Source organism: Spodoptera frugiperda, chromosome 7 (assembly GCF_023101765.2).
Source record: "Spodoptera frugiperda isolate SF20-4 chromosome 7, AGI-APGP_CSIRO_Sfru_2.0, whole genome shotgun sequence".
Lineage (NCBI taxonomy): Eukaryota > Metazoa > Arthropoda > Insecta > Lepidoptera > Noctuidae > Spodoptera > Spodoptera frugiperda.
Genome location: NC_064218.1, coordinates 8,272,127 through 8,291,911, shown reverse-complemented (window position 1 = coordinate 8,291,911; position 19,785 = coordinate 8,272,127). Strand labels below are relative to the sequence as shown.

General features: G+C 38.7%; 3 protein-coding genes and 1 non-coding gene across 5 annotated transcripts; 2 read left to right on the top strand and 2 right to left on the bottom strand.

Moving 5' to 3' along the window:
• Positions 1 to 14: 14 nt before the first annotated feature.
• Positions 15 to 3,232, bottom strand: LOC118266516 (cilia- and flagella-associated protein 58-like). The gene is made up of 5 exons (XM_035579994.2): positions 2,668 to 3,232; positions 2,390 to 2,511; positions 2,108 to 2,249; positions 542 to 717; positions 15 to 206 (listed from the first exon to the last, which is right to left on the bottom strand). The coding sequence occupies exons 1-5, from the start codon at positions 2,717 to 2,719 to the stop codon at positions 84 to 86; spliced, it is 615 nt and encodes a 204-aa protein (XP_035435887.2). The 5' UTR covers positions 2,720 to 3,232; the 3' UTR covers positions 15 to 83.
• A 124-nt stretch (positions 3,233 to 3,356) lies between these two features.
• On the top strand, positions 3,357 to 7,406 carry LOC118266089 (probable splicing factor, arginine/serine-rich 7). 2 transcript variants are annotated; one of them, XM_035579460.2, is made up of 4 exons: positions 3,357 to 4,247; positions 4,777 to 4,937; positions 5,712 to 5,852; positions 6,289 to 7,406. In XM_035579460.2, the coding sequence occupies exons 1-4, from the start codon at positions 3,531 to 3,533 to the stop codon at positions 7,097 to 7,099; spliced, it is 1,830 nt and encodes a 609-aa protein (XP_035435353.1). In that variant the 5' UTR covers positions 3,357 to 3,530; the 3' UTR covers positions 7,100 to 7,406. The 2 variants fall into 2 exon arrangements, with proteins under 2 accessions (XP_035435353.1, XP_035435354.1); XM_035579461.2 differs by having other exon boundaries at positions 3,365 to 4,247; positions 5,712 to 5,828.
• A 145-nt stretch (positions 7,407 to 7,551) lies between these two features.
• On the bottom strand, positions 7,552 to 7,633 carry Trnal-aag (transfer RNA leucine (anticodon AAG)). The gene has a single exon. It is a non-coding gene; the product is annotated as a tRNA-Leu (tRNA).
• A 2,025-nt stretch (positions 7,634 to 9,658) lies between these two features.
• On the top strand, positions 9,659 to 18,727 carry LOC118266955 (uncharacterized). The gene is made up of 2 exons (XM_050694845.1): positions 9,659 to 10,427; positions 16,277 to 18,727. The coding sequence occupies exons 1-2, from the start codon at positions 10,396 to 10,398 to the stop codon at positions 18,195 to 18,197; spliced, it is 1,953 nt and encodes a 650-aa protein (XP_050550802.1). The 5' UTR covers positions 9,659 to 10,395; the 3' UTR covers positions 18,198 to 18,727.
• The last annotated feature ends 1,058 nt before the right edge of the window (positions 18,728 to 19,785 follow it).

Here is a 19,785-nt window from a genome sequence, read left to right as displayed (position 1 = left end):
CACTTTATTATACTACTGAAAAAGAAAATAGAGCAAAATGGTTTCACATTTCACATGCCAATAAGAGTTTTTTAGTTTTTTTATTAGTTATTGTCGTTGTTGTCGGTCATCTGGACAACATTGTTCCTCTTCATTACTTCGCGTCTTGCATTTTCAACCTCGATCAATCTTTTTCTCAATTTTAACATGATAGCGTTGTTTCGTTTCTGAAATTAGATGATACGCCTTTTAACTACCTTTTAAGGGTTCAGACGTCCCAGTCTTCTAAGACTTAAACTTTTTTGATTTAGCAGTTATTGGACATCAACATTATCATAAATCACACACTCAAAGAATGTTTCGTCGGTTTGTGGGCATAAGATACCCTGGCCCCAGTGTTGCAAGTGCCAAACAATTTACAAATATACCAATATAATCCTTAAGATGACGAATCAACGTACCTAAATATGTTCATCAGTTAGGCATTGCAATTAGTACTTACTATAATGTAATGTTCAAAATTATTACACGCAAATGGGCTTTCCCATTTCCCTCTACTCACTTTTAACACTGCGCATTCTTTCTCGATAGCTTCACATTCTTCTTCGATTGCTGCAACTTCTCTATCCTGCCGTTCGTTTTCTTCTGCTAACTTCTTCTCTTGTTCTCTCAGTTCTTCTAGCTGTTTTGCTTCTTTCTCTTGTTGTTCTTTGATACGCATCTCTAATTCCTTTTGTTCTGTAAAATCGGTAAAAAGGTGTGTAATTTTACAGATTTTTTTGAGAGGAAAATCATCCATTTTCTTTTCCCACCTTGGTTGAGGCGAGAGAGTGACAGACTCTTCTCTTGACTCACTTAAACCACCCTTTTCCCATACCTGCTGCTCAAGCTCGAGCTCTGGCATCGCGTTAGGTCTTCCGCAGGTCCGTATCGGACATTTGTGATTCATTGGGCTGTGGATGACCAAGCGGGTTAATGGACTCTCGCTTGAAGCAGGAGTAGGAACTAGATAGTTTTTAGTCAGTAAGAAGCGGGAGAAGTCGTTGGATAAAAGAAAGTGCAAAATGTATATCAGGCGCTAGCAACACTGCAGCAGTAAACTGGAACAGGAATCAATAATATATCGTATAGTTGGATGAACTAGTCTTGATCGTCTCAAGTGGTTGCATAATGCTCTTATGTAACTACTTAAAATAAAATGATAAAAGTTTAAAAACCTACAAACAAGCTTTTACCTTATGGCTTTGTCGTCAAGAAAAATGGGCATATTTAATGATACCAACCAAACAGAATACGTATATAGGAATTCTTGTGAAGTACAAAAAGTTTTAAAAAAGTTTGTATGGTTAATGGAACATTGAAATTGTTTAGTGCTTAGTGCTAAGGGGCGTCCAAGCTAGCTAAAACATCAAATATATATGCACAATTTATTTTTGTGCTGTTATTTGATTACGTCTGGATACTGCATGAGCCAGAGACATCCAGCAAAACTACATTAACAAAAACTGTACGACATTTATTTTGAAACTAAAATCTTTATAATAATTGGTGTTGTTTTGCAGTGGTGCTTGTTTTGGTACCTCTCTCGCTAGATTTAGAGTCTTGATATGATGGGTGCACGGGCCACGGGTACGCGACTGATCCTGCTACAATACTGCAATGGTGTCTCAGTAAAAACAATACCCTTCGTATAGTCGGGCAAAAAGGGTACTAATAGTCAATCATTAAAACTTCGCGATTTCCTATAACTTTTAAGTAAAATATACTAGTAGAATAACCTAATAGTGCCTATTAGTTTATTCAATCTTCCATCGTCATGGCAAAGGACCATGTTCAGTTAGTCGTAGTACACAAACAATGCACTAGGTCTTACTAGAATAACTAAGTTGTTATTGATTTCCAATAATATTGCCATATGCTATTTATTTGCCTGATAGCCAGCAATAGACACGGGTCAAAAAATGGCAATAGATCTACATATATATTTTTGCCACGTCTATTAGTATCTAACCTACGTTAAGTTGGGGTTCGTCGCCCCTCAATTTTCGCCGCTCTGGGCAACGGCCCGGTTTGCCCCCCGCCCACTGAATCCGGCCCTGATGTAATTCATTTTAACCTCTTCACTGACCTCTATCAAACAGTTGCTGGAAACCTTTCAGGTGCTCATTGAGAACATCGATATGTGCTCCAATCTTCAAATCTTCTGACACCTTACACATTTCTATCAACGAAATCTGGTGCTTACTTTGTGCTATTTGATTCTTCAAGTGCTAAATAAATTAAATATTATGGTACTATTATTATTTTAGAAAATCTTAACAATAGTATAATTTTTAGGTTACCTATTAGGTATATAGGTGTACCTAATATATAAAAAAAAAAGTTTCCTTAATTAATTACAAAAAATAACCTCAAGACACTCTGTGAGCTGGTCCACTTCAGCTCTCGTGGCATGGAGCTCGTCTGTTAGAGATCGTTCTTTATTACGCAGTTGTAACACGTCCCGCTCTTTAGACAATTTCTGTTTGGTAACTGTAATCAATAATAACAGTAAATAGTTCTAAGGATACTCACTGACTCACTGACCATGTTAGGTACCTAGACATAAAGATTAAAGTGAAAATTGATTAAAGAGAGAAGTGAAAGTTACAAGTGCAGATACTATAGCTGTAGTAATAATTTACGCACCAGATTTTAGTCGTAATTTTAATGAATCGAGTGAATCGTTTTCGCTGATCATTTTTAATATTTGCAAAGTAAATCGTAAATTTATAATTGCCGCTAAAACTTTGACAGATCAATAGATTGTTTAAAATGACCGGTAAACGACATAGATAATCAAGAATAATTAAAGATATTTCTTACTGTACATAACTAATTTTGAAAGGTGTGAAATACATTTTATTACACATTTCCTTTCAATTAATGGTTTATTTAAATATGTAATTTAAAAATAATTATAAAGCCCTCGTTCAACGAGCTGACTATGGTTTTAATGATTTTTTATCTATGTGCAGTGATACCAACTTAGGAGCCTTTCCAAAATTAAGGGAAAACATTGCAGTGATTTTTAAGGCATTTTAGGTTTTATTTATGATTGGTAAAACCCTTAAACCCTAAAAACGTTATTAATTTCATATGAAATAGAAAAAAGGCAATAAAAACAGAAACTCAAAAGTTTGCCTTTCCTGCAACCTTTCAAATTACATTTATCACTAACTCATAATTTAATTTTATATTTATAAAATTAAGTTTTATATCTTCGAATATAATTTCTAATTATTTATTTAAATCATATTTTATTTCACAGGTTTTTGTACAAATAGTTGTGAGAACATATTTTTAGAGAGTTGGTAACACTATTCTGTCTTTATAGTCTGTGGTATAATAGAAAGCGACAACGACAAGCGTGAAGCGTGTGGTATTTTGTCTTGTAAAAATATTTTACGATAGTTTTTGCGTGTTATTGTTGAAAATGTAGTGTTAAAATTAATTATAAATGTGCTTAAAACTCTTATTTAACTTCTAAGTATTCATAATACATAGTTTTAATGTGCAAATCATCGAAGATGGTTTCGGGCAGCACGAGGGTGATTCAAGTCACCAACATAGCTCCCCAGGCTACCAAAGATCAAATGCAAACGCTTTTTGGATATTTGGGGAAGATAGACGACATCAGGTTGTATCCAACAATCAGAGATGTATCGTGTCCGGTGCAGTCTCGAATATGTTACGTAAAATATTACGATTCGGCAACTGTGAACGTTGCGCAGCATATGACCAACACCGTGTTCATTGATCGTGCTCTTATTGTGATTCCCATGCAGTCGGGAGAGATTCCTGACGAGCACAAGGCTTTGGAGATGTCTAGCAATGGGACTTTGGTGCCAGGACTGAGTACTGTGGAGCCACGTTTGCCGGCGCATGTTATCAACGCTTTAGACGGTGTACCTCCGAATCAGGTGATCCAGACTCATGATCCGAAGATGGTATCGTTGGGTCTGCCGCCATACCCGCCGCTACCGGCGACTTACGACTCGAGGAAAATTGAAGAAATCAGAAGAACAGTTCTAGTTGGAGATGTGGAGTCATTGACCTCTCAGCAGTTGATTGATCACTTCTGTCAAGCTGGTGAGGTGAAGTACATGAGGTTTTGTGACCGAGAAGTGGATAAGCAGAGGTATGCTTTGATTGAGATGACAGAACAGGAGTCTATTATCAAAGCGCTGCAGTTGAACGGTAGCGCTGTTGAAGGACAAACTATCAAGGTAAGACATTATTTCATCAATTATTCATGACAATAATCTTTGTATTTAATTAACCCCTTATATTTTTTAACTAATTTTGAGGTTCAGAACTAAAAACCTGTTGTCTATCGGGAAATGAGACACAATAGCAAACACATCGTTTCTCATGTAGATCTGCATTTCAACATACAACAACGTAATTAAATCATAGTCAAGTAATGAATCCTAATGAACAAATACAATTTTAAAATTCATTACCATTTGTGTGAATTAGATTGGAATTAAAGACCACAAAAGTTAAAAAACCACTGCAATTGCTAATAATGCCGAAATGAGGATATAATGAGATAATGAGATTGATTACGAATATTTGTTTTTAATGACAATTTTGTTTAAAAATGTATGCAGTCAACAAAACTTTCCAATTACACTTATAAGAATATATTCAAGAAGTGGCTTACCTCAGAATCCATCTTGTAGAATAAACACTTTTAGCTTACAAAGCTATTCATTTATCATCTATCTAAACATAATATTGCAAATGTTACAGGTATACCATGCAACTCAAGCTATTTGCAAACCACAAACAAAGAGTAACGAAGCAGCTCAACGGGAAATTGAGGAAGCTATGTGCAGGGTAAAGGAAGCCCAGAACTTGATCTCAGCTGCCATTGACCCTGTCATAGGTCTCTTGTCTAAGGATAAACGAAGGTATGTTTTATGATTTTTCAGTATAAAATTACAACCTAGCATATAAGTTAGGTCTAACCTAGAACTAGGTGTAGTTGCGACATTATCAGACTTTTCAGGTTTTAAAATTCAATAGTATTTTTACATAGAATGGGTCGGTGTTCGGCCGCAATCTTGTTGATTGTAAGTGATAATGCGGCCTACGATGGAGCATGTCTGCCCATCTCATAATCTCTAGCTCTAACATAGCTTAAGTATCATCTGCAAGCTCAAATCTGTTGCTTATTATTGCACAACATTAGGAAACATTAAATTTTATTGCACTCTGAATAGTTTATAATTTATCATCAAAATCGTGTTGTTTGTGAAAAATATAAACCATTTAATCTAAATCCTCACATTGGGTTATGTACCCAATTGATATTAAAATATCAGTGAGATGCAATAAATTGTTACTTTATGCTTGTTATCAGATGATATCAAGTAAAAATAAATCAACCTGCAAATGTGTCACTTTCGGGTCAAGGAATCAAGGTCAAATTATTATATTGCGAAGCATTTATAATAGGTAATCACAATGCATGCTCTAGATGGTCAGACAATTTCACACCAATATTTTAAATTATAAATCCAGGTTTTCTGTGAGGTCTTATACTATACATTTATAACGTCTTTTTTTATAACGTCACGCCTTTAATCCCCTTATACTTTCTATAGACACGTTTACTTATACTATACACACAAAACAAAACATGGTTGTTAAACCCGGCTAATTTTAAATTATCTTATTTCCAGGACGAGGTCTAGATCCCGCTCGCGGAGGCGGTCTCGGTCCCGCTCTCGTCGCTCACGCTCACGTCACCGCTCCAAGCGCTCCCGCTCACGTTCCCGCCATCGCTCGCGCCGCTCCAGGTCACGTCACAAGCACCGGTCTAGGTCAGTTTTGTCCGATTCAATAGAACAACCTATTGAAACGGCTGAAACTATCTGGGTGGTGGGAATGGATATATATGTGTTGTGTGTAGTCATGGGATGATTACTGCCTTGTTAGCCACTGATACAGTACTTTACCATCAATAACTATTCTTACTGAAACTAATATTTTTGTGGGTTTACTAACACTTTAAAACGAGTCAGTTCTTACTAACCTATTTGGGTGGCTGGTGGATTCTTCCCATATATGTATAAAGCATGCAGTAGATTTTTGCATGAAAATCAATGAAATGGTAGACTGATAAAAAGCGCCGATGTTGTTAATTTAGTCAATGTGTCCAATCGGATGTATGTATGCATGAAGCATTAAAATAAAATCGATTAATTGATAAAGTTATTATTGTAATCAGTGTTTATAATTTGCAATTTCTTTTTACAGATCACGCTCACGTCACCGCAGTTCCCGGAGGTCACGGTCGCGGTCTCGGCACCGCAGCTCGCGTTCCAAACGCGACCGTTCGCGAGACAAAGATAAAGATAAGGACAAGGACAAGGATCGTAAAGACAAGAAGGACTCTTCTGAAAAGGAGAAGAAGGATAAATCTAAGTCACCTCCCAAAGAAGTGGAGAAGGAAGTAAAAGAAGAAGTTAAACCTGAACCAGTCCCCGAAACTAACGGTAATGGCAATTCTTCTGAAATAAAATCCAAAGCGTCGACACCAGCAGACGATAAACCAGAAAAAGACATTGAAAAAGAGAAAGACAGGTCTCCGTCAAAGAAAAGGGAGAGAACACGATCTCGAGAAAGAAAGCGCGATCGTTCGAGGTCGCGACGTAGATCACGGTCACGATCTCGTAGGAAACGCTCACGATCCCGCAGGAGGTCGCGTTCTAGAGATAGAAAAAGATCTCGTTCCAGAGACAGAAAAAGATCAAGGTCACGAGATCGCAAGAGATCTCGATCCAGGGATCGTAAGAGGACTAGATCTCGGGACAGGAAACGGTCTAGGTCGAGAGACAAGAAGCGATCTCGTTCCCGAGACCGCAAACGCTCTCGATCAGGCAGCCGTCGCTCCAAGAGCCGTTCCCATAGGGACTCCAAAACGCCTCACGATCGAAAGTCAAGAGACCACACTCCTAATCTTTCCGTTATAGAAGAAAAGGACTTATCTACTATAGAAAGTAAGACTCCTGAAGTATGCGACGAAAAGAATTCTCCGGACAATATGGATATTTCCAATTCTCCATAGTTCCATTGTACACAAACTTGCTTTCAAGTTACAAAAAATCTGTTTTTATTTATATTAATGAACTTTAAATCCATTTTTGCTAATTTCCACGTGTCGATAGTACATATTTGGCGATATTTCTATCAATTTTGTGTTTTATTAATATTCAGTGAAAACTTATTTTTGACTCAAGATGTTATTATCATTATGTTTTTGTAAGTAAAAACCTGTAATTTTCTTTGTAATGTCCTAGACCTTAACTTGTGAACTTTATTAGTGTGTTCTAGTAATAGTTAATTTTAAGATGCAATAAAGAATGAAGGATCTACTTGTAAAGTTTTTATTTTCATTAAACCTGTAGGTAGTAGATATTATAGGCAAGTATACATAGACACGATAAGTATTGTAAAATGTATCTATATAGTTTACAAAGTTCGAATTTATTTTAACTGGAGATAAAAAGCAAAAGTATTTGGCAGCGGTGGGATTCGAACCCACGCCTCCGAAGAGACTGGTGCCTTAAACCAGCGCCTTAGACCGCTCGGCCACGCTACCACATGAAACGTACGTTGAAATTTCTATCTGCATAACGTTAAGTACCTAGGACGGCTAGACCATTGTCTGTGCCAAGTACTGTATCTGTATCTACCACCAATTATTATAATACTAGCTACTTCCGCGCGGTTTCACCCGCTCTGTACGGCTCCTATTGGTCATAGCGTGATGTTTAATAGCCTGTAGCCTTCCTCTATAAATGCACTATCCAACACAAAAATAATTTTTCAAATCGGACCAGTAGTTCTGGAGATTAGCGCGTTCAAACAAACAAACTCTTCAGCTTTATAATATTAAGTATAGATATATATTTATATTCACTGCATTGTGACTACGTATTATCTACTTACTATACATACAAAAAGCTGCAGTAGGTATGTCGCACAGATAAGATAAAGCAATTCTAATAAAAATAGACATGAAGTGAGTCGTTCTCTGTGACACGGTTAGGTCGGGCAACAGTCTGAAGTGCCCTATGTCCAAAGACTACTATAGTGTAGGTACTGGCTATGCCAACTGCAGCAACACAGGACCTAAAATATACTTATCTAATCCGGTGTCATCTGATTCATGCATGAAATTTGGCTGGACTGGTGCCGCAAAGTTTAAAACAGCGCCAAAAGGCTGGCAACACGCTTGTAACGCCTCCAGCGTTTCGGTTGTTCGTGGGCAGCGGCGATTGCTTACCATCAGGTGATCAGTCTTCCCATTTACCGTCTTATAAAAAAAGATCGCTGCCATGCTACCATATATTTACGTTATATTAAATTGTTTGTATTTTCTAATTTAGATATTTAGTCTAGTATCTACAATTGTTCTCATGCCTATTTACTAGGTAACTAGATACTAGTCGGTTCCATAAATAAATAAAGCTAACGCTTTTAAGCAACGAGTTTTATGTGCCATTTTCATCTAGAGTGCCATAAAACTCGTTGCTTACAATAACATGTTATGCAAAGCTGCTGCAAATAAATCTAGTTATTTTAAGTTCTTTTAATTAAAGTATTAGTCAATTTGATTAAGGAACCATTTTCATAATTACTTAGGTATGTTAAACTACTTCAATGCGTAAAATGCAGAAATTCGCCACAGACAAGTATCGCTCCACCACGAGAGATGCTAGTCCGTGCCCAGGGTGCACCGGCCCGCCAGCTGCCCTTCCCCCGGACATCCGCGGGGGACCAGCAGCCGCCGAGCGCGCGAGGAGGTTCTCTGCACGCACCCCATGTCCCTAACGCTACGTATTTTTGGCATTTTGTATTTTTTATTTTTTTTTTGCAGTTTTTCCTTTTTATCTTTTTTTTTCAGTTATTTTCCTGGTTTATCTTAGTACCACGACCACGACATTAATATTAGTCTAGTGGCCTCTACATTTCCCACTGCAGTGGTCTCTAGAATGACTCCTAGATCGTCCTCTAGAGTGACCCCTAGATTTCCCTCTTGAATGGTGTCTGCAATGCTGCCTCGACTCTTTTCTTGCTCTTCCTTTCTGCGTATGCTTACAGCAATCGTGATATTTTTCTTTGCCACATCCATGATCCATGCTGTTTGATGGTCCTGCAGACCTACCTCTGGAATGGCTACGGGATCTACCCCTGGAGTGGCCACGGGATCTTCCCCTAGAATGGCCACGAGATCTGCCTCTAGAATGGCCACGGGATCTTCCTCTAGAATGGCCACGGGATCTTCCTCGAGACCGACCACGGGATCTACCCCTGGAACGGCCACGAGATCTGCCCCTGGAACGGCCACGAGATCTGCCCCTAGAGCGGCCACGAGATTTGCCCCTGGAGCGGCTGCGAGATTTACACCTGGAGCGTCCTCTGGACCTACCCCGCGATCGACCTCGACTCACAGATCGATCTCTCGAGCGGCCCCTGCAGCGAGAACATCTTGCATCAGCTTCCACTCCTGTGCTCACGTCTAGAGCTGCAGTCTCAGCACTCGGCTGCCCACGGCTGGGCACTGCTACGAGCACTGCTGTCTCCATGTTCTGGGACTCCAACTTCTGAAACACACATCGGAATAACTATTACCTAGAATATAAAATAAAAGTGCTGAGTTTCCCATTGCATTGACGTCAATGCAATAGGAAACCGCTGTTGTTTTCATAAGTAATTCTAATTGATATTCGGGCAGATTGGATTGGACTTCCGTCGAGCATAGTAACTTGTAAAACGTGTCAATTATTCAATATATCTTTCTTTTAGCATATTAAATAGTTTTTTTTTAAAAACCATCTTCCGACCCGCTCCGTAACAGTGGTGTCAGAAGTGGGATACCAGTGTTGATATCGTCGTAACCGTTCCGCTGGTATTCCCTATCGGGTCGCGAACTACACGTTGCCGACGAGTAATCCGTCTCCGGGGTGTTGCTATCCTTGCTGAGCAAAACCGCACCTCGACAAACTCAGTCTCATCTCTAAAGACGAGCCGCGGCAGTAAGCCTTACGAGTATCGTGCGTAAGCCTGCCGATCGTCCGAAATTCCCGCCGATTCCTTCTGCCACGGGGCTCAACATACGCCCCGTCATCGCGATTCGCGATACCGCCGCCGCCGTCTCGCCGTCCTGCCACGCGGTGCCACGCGGTGCCACGCGCTGCCACGTGGTGCTTCCACGTGTAACTTCGACAACGCTCTGGTGTCACGGGCCGCCGCTGCCGTCCCGCTGTTCCTGCCTGACGTCCCCGTTGCTGCTGGCTGCGACCTGTAGGTCGTGCTGCTGTACTGCCACTCCAGAAACCGTGCTAACCCAGTGCCGAAATGCGCATCGAGTACCTCGTGTTCCTGTGTCTGTGAGTACAACATTTTAATTTGCTGTTATCGCTACAATATCCTTAATTACGAGTAACTGTGGATATTCTTTTTACCTAGGGTATCACATATCGTACATCCTATACATATATTTGTGTTACACGATTTACCACCCTATTATCCTACCGTTGCGTTGTATCATTCTTTAAATTCATAATGTCGACGGAAACTAACGAATCTACCACTTCTAGGAAAAGTGCGAAAATCTCGATGAGCGAACAGTTTCCAATCAAAGTACTTTGCGATTTTATTAGCCCTTATAAAGGAGAGCGCGATACACTTACCGCTTTTCTTACCAACTGCCAGAACGCATTAGATCTAGCTTCACCAAGCCAAACGGTCTTGTTAACTAAATATATTTTATCACGCCTAGAAGGCAAGGCTCAGATTGCATGTTCAAATAAAATATTTGAAGATTTTAACCAACTGAAATGCTTCCTAAAACAAAATTTCGGTGAAAGAAAGCACTACAATCATTTATTGTTAGATTTGCAGTCGTGCAAGCAGTTACCAAATGAAACTGTTGCGCAATTCTCACTTCGTATCGAAAGTTGCCTAACAGATCTTCAATCAGAAATTTATAACTCTGAATCTCTTAAAAGAGATGTATCTGGTCGTATCGCCATGACCGAAGATTTGGCCTTATTCACGTTTAGTTTAGGGTTAAATCCACGACTTAGTAATAATGTCAGATGCAGAAACCCAAAGTCACTTAATGACGCGATTAACGTGGCTCTCGAGGAGGAAAAAATACAAAACCTCCTATATAAAACATCTATTAAGCCTAAATGTAGGATCTGTGGTAAACCCGGGCACTCAGACTCTGAATGCCGGGAGAAACAAAAGCGCACGGGCCCACCACATGTCCCGTCGGATCCTCAACCATCAACATTATTTAATAATTCGGGGTCCCAACTTTTCTGCAAATACTGTAAAAATAAGGGTCATGATATTACTCAATGCCGCAAAAGAAAATACAATAATGAACGGCGTAATACATTCAACCCACATACTCGCGATAGACCAGCTACGATGAATCATATTACATTCGAGCCGCCGATGCCGTCGGCACCGTCACCGACACCTTATTATAATACTTGTGAGAACGATGACGATCACAATAACTCTTTAAACTAAACTCACGGATTACGAAAACGTGCCGTCGTTATCCGGATAATTTAGGCACTCGAACTTTTATACATAAATCGCATAAAAATAATATCTCATCTCAACACGCTCCCTCGAGAGTCCCTGAATCGTTGAGTCAAAAACATATTACATCTCAGTTCCAAAGAGTCAGTCCCTCAGTTTCGCTGAGTCATCTTCTATTTCATCTCGACACACTCTTCCAAGCTCCAGTCAAAATCGTTCTACATCTCAGCACGCTCCCTGTTTCGCTGAGTCATTCTTCTATTTCATCTCGACATCCTCTTCCAAGAGCCCCTGTCTCGTCGAGTCAAAATCGTTCTACATCTCAGCACGCTCCAAAGAGAGTCCCTGTTTCGCTGAGTCATTCTTCTATTTCATCTCGACATCCTCTTCCAAGAGCCCCTGTCTCGTCGAGTCAAAATCGTTCTAGCACGCTCCAAAGAGAGTCCCTGTTTCTGAGTCATCTTCTATTTCATCTCGACACGAGCCCCTCTCGTCGAAAAGAGTCCCTGTTTCGCTGAGTCATTCTTCTATTTCATCTCGACATCCTCTTCCAAGAGCCCCTGTCTCGTCGAGTCAAAATCGTTCTACATCTCAGCACGCTCCAAAGAGAGTCCCTGTTTCGCTGAGTCAAAATACCATTTCATCTCGACACATTCCCCAGAGAACCGCTGTTTCGTCGAGTCAAAATACCATTTCATCTCAACACGCTTCTAATAAAGCCCCTGTATCGTTGAGTCCAAATATACTTTCTCATAATGAATCCGCTGTGCGTGCGGTACAGCCATACCCTAATTTAGAAATCATAGTAAATCCTGAAATTCCAGTCTATGAAATATCTTCATACTCAAAGAAAGTGTCATTGCCCCACGTATATATAACTACCTCACTCTCTATTCAACCGTTGTGTCTTCTTATCGATACGGGAGCAAGTATTACCTTAGTCAAACGGTCAAGTTTAACCAAAGTACCTGAATTATCTAGCGAAATAGCTAAGATAAAAGGTTTTAATAACATTGACACTTATTCAGAAACTCTAGGCACCTGTCAAATAAAATTTATCTTGAATAATAATTACCACGAGTATAAGTTCCATGTAGTTAACGATAACATTAACCTAGAGTATGATGGTATCATTGGTAGCGACTTTTTAAATCATTTCAAAGCCAATATAGACTACACCTCACAATCAGTCCATATATGCGGACAGAATCTGGATATTAACTATATCCAACCGATTTACGTCATCCCAGCTCGCTCTGAAGCGGTCATCGAATGCGCAGTGTCTAATTACTCGCGCAATCATTATAAAAACAATGAGGGTTTATTATTAGACCACTCTATAAGTGAAGGTATTTACATAGCAAATTGCCTTGTTACTATAAAACCAAATAAAAGGATTAACGTAACTGTGTTAAATACTACTGACTCTGATATACAGGTCCAAGACTTTAAAGTCCAGTTGACACCTCTTGAACATGATATTGCCACTGATTCGAACGAATGCGTCAACGCTTTATCCTACTCTGAATCTGATAGACCACAAAAAGTACTAAATCTGATACGCTGTTCTCATCTAAACTCCGAAGAAAAGGAGGCTTTGCTAGAATGTTGCTCTCAGTATACGGACATTTTCCACTTAGAAGGTGAACCTTTATCATTCACAAACGCAATCGAGCACACTATAGATTCGGGTGATGCGCCCCCTATTCATGTAAAATCTTACCGCTTCCCTGAGTGCCACAAGGAAGAAGTGGACTCACAAATCCGCAAGATGCTTGATCAAGATATTATACGTCCGTCTACGTCACCTTGGAGCGCCCCTGTTTGGGTAGTCCCTAAGAAGATGGACGCTTCTGGGAAAAAGAAATGGCGTATAGTAATAGACTATCGCCGTTTGAATGACGTCACTGTTTCTGAGAGCTACCCTTTGCCACTGATTACTGATATTTTGGATCAGTTAGGTCACTCAAAATATTTTAGTACATTGGACCTGTCGAGTGGCTTCCATCAGATCAAAATGAACTCCCTAGACGCACAAAAAACAGGGTTTTCAATTAATACAAATTCTAGCACTACAGGGCACTATGAATTCCTACGAATGCCTTTTGGGCTTAAAAACGCCCCGTCAACTTTTCAAAGGTTGATGAACACCGTCCTTTCTGGTCTCCAAGGCCTCCATGCATATGTTTATCTTGATGACGTCATAATTTACAGCAGTAATTTAACATCTCATATGGAAAAAATAAGGTTAGTCTTCGACCGTATCCGAAAATTTAATTTAAAGCTTCAACCGGATAAATGCGAGTTCTTAAGACGCGAGGTTGCATATCTCGGTCATATAATCACAGATAAAGGTGTTTGTCCAAATCCCGAGAAGGTTAAGGCCGTCTCTCAATTCCCTACTCCCAAGAATCCAAAGGATATAAAATCATTTCTTGGGTTAGTCGGCTACTACCGTCGTTTTATTAGTAATTTCTCTCAAATCACTAAACCACTGACCAGCCTCCTGAAAAAGGACGCTATATTTCAATGGTCGCAGAGCCAAGAACTTGCGTTTACCACTCTCAAAGATAAATTAACCTCCGCACCTCTACTCCAATATCCTGATTTTACACAACCATTTCTCCTAACTACCGACGCCTCTAATTACGCAATAGGAGCTGTACTATCTCAAGGCGCAATCGGGTCTGACAAACCCGTCTCGTATGCATCGCGTACACTAAATAAAGCCGAGGGTAACTACTCGACTATTGAAAAGGAGCTCCTAGCGATTTTATTTGGCGTAAAAACATTTCGCCCTTACTTGTTTGGTCGAAAATTTAAAATCATTACCGACCACAAACCTCTAGTCTGGCTTTTCAATGTCAAAGATCCAGGATCTAGGCTCATTAGATGGCGTTTGAAGCTTGAGGAATACGATTATGAAATCGTATATAAGAAAGGTAAATTAAACGCAAACGCCGACGCCTTATCTCGATTCCCTGTAAACGTATTGCAAGATAACGAAGGTTCCGATTCGATTATCTGCAATCCAGCAATGACATCTAACGACGAAGAGGTCTCTCACGATTCACCATCCACGTCAGAAACTTATGAGCAGTTCCTTAAAATTATAAAACACCATAACGTGACATTCGACACCGTTATCCAGGAACATAATGAGTCATTAATGAAAGCAAAGTGTAAACTTATTGTCTATCCAACGTCCATTGACTTAGACGAATCTGTGCCTTATTGCCAAGATATTATAGACGCCTCCACTAGCGAACCTAACATCCGCGACATAGAACGCGAACTATATACTTTTTACTCCACCTCTAACAATGATCATTTATTCACGCATTTATTTCTAAAAGTACATCACTATGACGAAATGACTCACAAGGACATATTTAACCTGGTTCGTGATTATAGAGATATGATAAAATATTGGTACATGGAAGAAAAAGAATTCGCGATATCGGACTTTGCAGATCCATACACGAAACTATCATACACAAAAATCTACAATACTTTATCATTTCTATTTCATAACACGAACATTAAAATCAACATCTACCGTAATTCTATTCGATACCCGACACCTGATGAAGTCAAACGTATTCTTAGAGATAACCACGACTCTCCTCTAGCTGGTCACCCGGGTATATCACGCATGTTTGACAGAATCAAAACCCAATTCTGGTGGAGAAATATGAGGCAAGATATCGAGGATTATGTGAAAAACTGTCGCTCTTGCCAAATTAATAAACCTCTAAGAAAAATAAATAGGGCCCCTATGATTATCACATCAACGGCATCTCGGCCTAATGAAAAGGTCTACCTCGATTTAGTCGGCCCTCTTCCCGAAACACACGAACATAAATATAAATTTTTGCTTACAGTACAAGATGACTTAACTAAATATTCTCAGGCCTATCCAATGCAATCCTGTTCCGCTGAAGAAACCGCGAAATCTTTAGTTCTATTCATATCCCATATGGGAATTCCTAAACTAATAATATCCGATCAGGGCACCAACTTCTGCTCTGATCTCTTCAAACAACTCGAGAAACTGTTCAGCATCAAACACGTGTTCGCATCTCCTTACCACCCTCAAACATGTGGTGCACTCGAACGTAGTCATTCCACCCTAAAAGAATACCTCAGGTCATATATAGGTGAAAATCAACATACTTGGGACCTCTACATCCCCAGTGCTATGATAGCGTATAATTCAAATATACATAGCACCACAGGTTATTCACCCCTGGAATTACTTTTCGGATTCAAACCCTATTTACCTTCAAGTATCGATACTCTCGAATCTAACACTTATACAGATTACATCCGAGCCCTTAATCACCGACTATACTATAGTCGTCAGAAAGCTCTCGAAAACATTCAATCCTCAAAAGAGAAATCAAAAACTTATTACGATTCCCGCACGAAGCCATTATCCTATAAAACAGGAGACATGGTATATGTCCGTTGCCACCATAAGCAAAACAAGGCACTATCTCCAGTATGGAAAGGCCCATACAAAATAATAAGGTTAAATGGCAATCATTCTGTTACGCTGCTCATTAATCGCAAATACGTACGTCACCACTACGACGAAATCAAGCTGGCCGGTGACGTAACAGTATAATATTAGTGACGTAACAATAGATACATAAGTACTTCATTGTTATTTCAGATCGACGCTGCCGTCGCCGATCTCATGCGAATACGTTTCTTCGATAGTCAGCAGTCCCGGACTTTACTTTGATAAGCTCCTAGATATTAAGTTTACTAATAGTGACTGGAATGTTATAGCATACGTAGATATAAGTCACGTACAACCTAATTTAGATAAAGTCGAATTCTTATTTGAAAAACTTAACGTATTCTGCAATTCATTAACTTCTTCTAAAATACAGACCGACTGTATTAATTCATTATCCGCTTTAAAAAATCGTCACATTCTTAACGTAAGCAAATTCTCCTCCATATCATATTTATTGGTCGATGAAAAACCTAGTAGACGTCCTAAAAGAGGTCTCATGGACATCGGTGGCACATTGCTGAAAACCATTTTTGGTACTTTAGATTCTGATGACGCAGTGAAATTCTCAAAAGCCATAGAAGAAGTACAGACGGATGAAAAACGTCTTGCTCATCTCATGAAAGACAATATCCACGTGATAAAATCAACTATTTCATACTTCAACAACACCATATCTAAAGTAAATGAAAACGAAAACCATATATTACGGAACATGGAAACAATCCACAAAATATTAGAAACGGTAGTGAATAATAACGATAAATTAGAAATTAAATCTGAGTTAAGTTCTTTACTACAATCATTAGAGTCCATTATAATGACATTGTCTTTCGATATAGAAGATATTAATAATGCAATTCTTTTCGCGAAACTCAACGTTTTGCATCCTACTGTACTGAGTCCACACCAATTGTATAGTGAATTAGATAAGCATAGGAATGACCTTCCTGGCCATTATGAACTTCCTATACCTTTAACGTTGCAGAATATACACAGTCTAATCGATGTTTCGCAACTTGCGTGTTTCTTTCATTTAAATAGAGTTATTATTGTTGTCAAGATCCCTCTAGTATTACCGCAAATCTACGACCTATATAGGATAATTCCCTTACCTGTCCCATACGATATGTCGAAACCCGATACCTACATTCTTATCGAGCCAACTAGCTCATATGTAGCGATTACAGCTGATCGAATGTTTTATTCACTCATAGCAGACATAGACAAGTGCAAGTTAATAAGTGATAAGTGTTATGTGTGCGTGTTAACTAATGTGTTTTCAGCGATCGCCAATCCTACGTGTGAAACAACTCTCTTAAGTGACGTAATTAACAAACTTCCTGACATATGTGTAACGAAACTTATTCACGGTTCAATCGATCTATTTCATAAGTTAACTTTTAACCGTTGGATTTTTGTACAATCTGAACCTGGCAAGTGTCACATAGCTTGTAATGATAAGGATATAAATTCCGATGTTATTTTGTTTGGTACTGGTATCTTGACCTTGCCCAGGAATTGTAAAGCTTTTTACAAAACGCTGCAATTTGCCGCTGTTGGCGAAACAATTATCGGGAATGTTACTAATACTATATCCAATTTCGACATCTTACAAGATGACTGTTGTGAGCGTTCTAAGTTGAATAAAACTTTACAGCGATTACCTTACTCAAAACTAAATAACTTAGACAACCTTGATTCTCTACTACAGGCCAGTATCCATTTGAAATCTTTTGAAGAAGAGATTAATAAAATAGAAAATCCATCTCATTTTCAAACTTATAGCACTCACTATCTGTCTGTAAGCCTGTGCATCTCTCTGCTAACTTTATTATATATTTTATATAAAAGCCGAAAGTTCTTCTACTCAACTAACGCCCCATGTTGCATTCAAATATTTAATCAATGTCATAATACTAAAAATAAATCGGTTCCCGTTTCTCAAACTGTATTTCATGGTGACTCAGTAACACCAATCAATAAGGACGAGTCAGAATCTGTAGAAGATTTACGGGTAACACCAACCCCTATTAAGAGAAACATTTTGTTTAGCAAAACTCACGATAACTAAATTGGGACGAATGCACATGGTTGTGAATTAGACTATAATTTTCTTTCTTTCTATATTGTTATTTTATAAGTTTAGATCTTAATAATTACTCTTTAATGTATAACTAAACGCTATTTAAGCAACTCCTATTGTCAACCCTAACCTTGACTTTAATAGTTTGTATTCGATCTTAACTAACGATGATCAATCTTATTTTAATAACAACTTTAGAGTAATTGTTCAACTTGTTTCTTTACTAATTATATTCAAGTCTTCTTATCCTAGATTAAAAGATTATTATCTTAGACTTAAGAATAATCGTTATCTCGATGTTTTACTTTTATCTTAATTATATTCTCCTATTTGTAATTGTCATATAAAGTACAACTATATTTTAATGCCTCGACGTAAATCCAACTTAGCATTCAATATTTAGCACGCATTCATCTCGAAATCTCTCATCACTTTAAGATGTGATGATCGATCTTAACGGGGGGGTTGTTATATCGGAATAACTATTACCTAGAATATAAAATAAAAGTGCTGAGTTTCCCATTTTGACGTCAATGCCATTGTTGTTTTCATTGATATTCGATTGGATTGGAATGCAATAGGAAACCGCTGTTGTTTTCATAAGTAATTCTAATCATAGTAACTTGTAAAACGTGTCAATTATTCAATATATCTTTCTTTTAGCATATTAAATAGTTTTTTTAAAAACCATCTTCCGACCCGCTCCGTACATGTCGCAATGTTGTGAAATAAATATTCTTACATACAAATTACCTACCCCTGCCCATCACTTATCTACTCACATTTATATCTTATGTACCTCAATCTTTATAAATTCCTTCTGTTATATTACTTGCATACATCTATTTTTGAGTAAGTCAAAAAAAATTACAATTGCACTTCTTCATTATGCAACGTCACGCCTTTTTTATCCCCGAAGGGGTAGGCAGAGATGGATATTAAGGCACGTAATGCCGTTATGAAATGTATATCCAGTTTTCACCATTTATGTTACAAGCCCCATGTAATAGGGGTTGAACCTATTGCCATATACTGCGCACAATTCCTTATCTTCTTCTTCTTCTACTTCTTCATTCCTTTCAGACCGACCGACATCAGACCTTTAATGACAGTCCCGCTCCACCTAGCTGCAAAGTTCTAATGAATACAAATTATCAAGCCCAAGCACAAGATAGTTATTGTAAATGGTTGAGGAGTTCTCTTAACAATTGCACTTCTTCATCATCAGACCCTTAATGAAAGTCCCGCTCCATCTAGGTGTAAAATTGTCATCAATACACATTGATCAATCCCAAACACAAGGTAATTACTGTAAACCGTTAGGGAGTTCCCTCGACGGTCCGTCGGCTCCATTATCAGGTCTACTCCAGACCCTTATTAAATTGTAGTGTTTAAAAATCTTTACTTTCCCCCTACTCGGTTTCCCTAAGATTTCATCAACTTACGTCTATCACCATCAATGGATTTTTCGAATGATGACGAAAAGTAGCTAGTCCTGGTCCTGGAGCTTACGCAGGATGAAAAGGCATGGTGTTTATATTTCACAATATTGCGACGTAAATTAATACTTACCTTA